This window comes from Egretta garzetta, unplaced genomic scaffold (genome assembly GCF_000687185.1).
Source record: "Egretta garzetta isolate BGI_Z169 unplaced genomic scaffold, ASM68718v1 scaffold867, whole genome shotgun sequence".
NCBI classification, from domain to species: Eukaryota; Metazoa; Chordata; class Aves; order Pelecaniformes; family Ardeidae; genus Egretta; species Egretta garzetta.
This window is the reverse complement of record NW_009260291.1, coordinates 182,328-183,224: the sequence shown is the minus strand read 5'-3', so window position 1 is coordinate 183,224 and position 897 is coordinate 182,328. Positions and strand designations below refer to the sequence as shown.

General features: G+C 66.1%; 2 protein-coding genes across 2 annotated transcripts in view; one reads left to right on the top strand and one right to left on the bottom strand.

Moving 5' to 3' along the window:
- Positions 1 to 871, top strand: part of STARD3 (StAR related lipid transfer domain containing 3) — a 19,236-nt gene extending 18,365 nt beyond the window's left edge. Inside the window, exon 15 of the mRNA XM_009642553.2 lies at positions 111 to 871. Within this exon, the coding sequence (XP_009640848.1) occupies positions 111 to 215 (105 nt within the window). The 3' untranslated portion in view covers positions 216 to 871. The remainder of the gene's footprint in view (positions 1 to 110) is intronic.
- The window catches only part of PGAP3 (post-GPI attachment to proteins phospholipase 3), a gene marked incomplete at its 5' end in the record, with an annotated part of 10,217 nt that continues 9,546 nt past the window's right edge, over positions 227 to 897 (bottom strand). The window contains one exon of the mRNA XM_035897955.1: positions 227 to 247. Within this exon, the coding sequence (XP_035753848.1) occupies positions 227 to 247 (21 nt within the window). The remainder of the gene's footprint in view (positions 248 to 897) is intronic.

Genomic DNA, 897 nt, shown 5'->3' with positions numbered 1-897 from the left:
GAGAAACGTCGAGCCCTGGGGTAGAGAAGAAAGCCCTGAGCCCCAACCCCAGCGATGCCTCCCTGCTGCCCCGACTCACGGCCCCATGCTCGTCTGCTTTTCCTCTGCAGGGTCGCCTGCCCCGTTACCTGATCCACCAGAGCCTGGCTGCCACCATGTTCGAGTTCACCTTCCACCTCCGCCAGCGGGTCAGCGAGCTTTCCGGCAAGCCGTGAGCAGCAGGGACCTACCCTCGCTGGACATTCCTCTGCAGCCGGGGGGCAACTGGGAGAGGACCCTGCGGCCCCCAGGGCCTCGCCGTGACCCCCCAGGAGAGGATGCCCTATACTAACAGCACTGAGATGAGGCCAGGGGGTGCTCAGCTCCTTCTCCCACCACGGTTCCCCCTAACTGGGGCCCTGAAAGCGCTGACTGTTGTGTGCCAAACCCCTGCCCTGCCCTCCTCTGGCTCCCACCTCCCCTTGCCCCTCGCCCAGGGGCTGGGGGCTCAGCTGTGACCCCCAGGCTCCTGCACTTGTGCCCCAGTTTGATGAGAAAGAGGGGCCAGAGGAGAAGGGCACGGTCAGGGTGAGGACGCAGGTCTGTCCCCTCTCCCTGTCTGTCCAGATGAAGCCCCGGACTGGGCTCTGCCCCTCCACACATGGGGGCAAAGGGGGGGCTCATGCCCAGCTTATGGCCCTGGTCCTAAGGGCTGTGCCCCCCACCCCACTCCCTGCAGGAGGGGATGGGGGGGGTCACTGCAGGGGCCCCCTCCAGGGCTGTTCCCTGGTGCTGGGGGCTGCCCCAGCTTCCCCTTGGGGCTCGGCTGAGCTCATCCCCCCCCCACCTGGCGGAGGCAGAGCACGATTTGCCTTAAAGCAGAGACTTTTATCCTTTTTGGGGGGTGCTGGGGAGGGC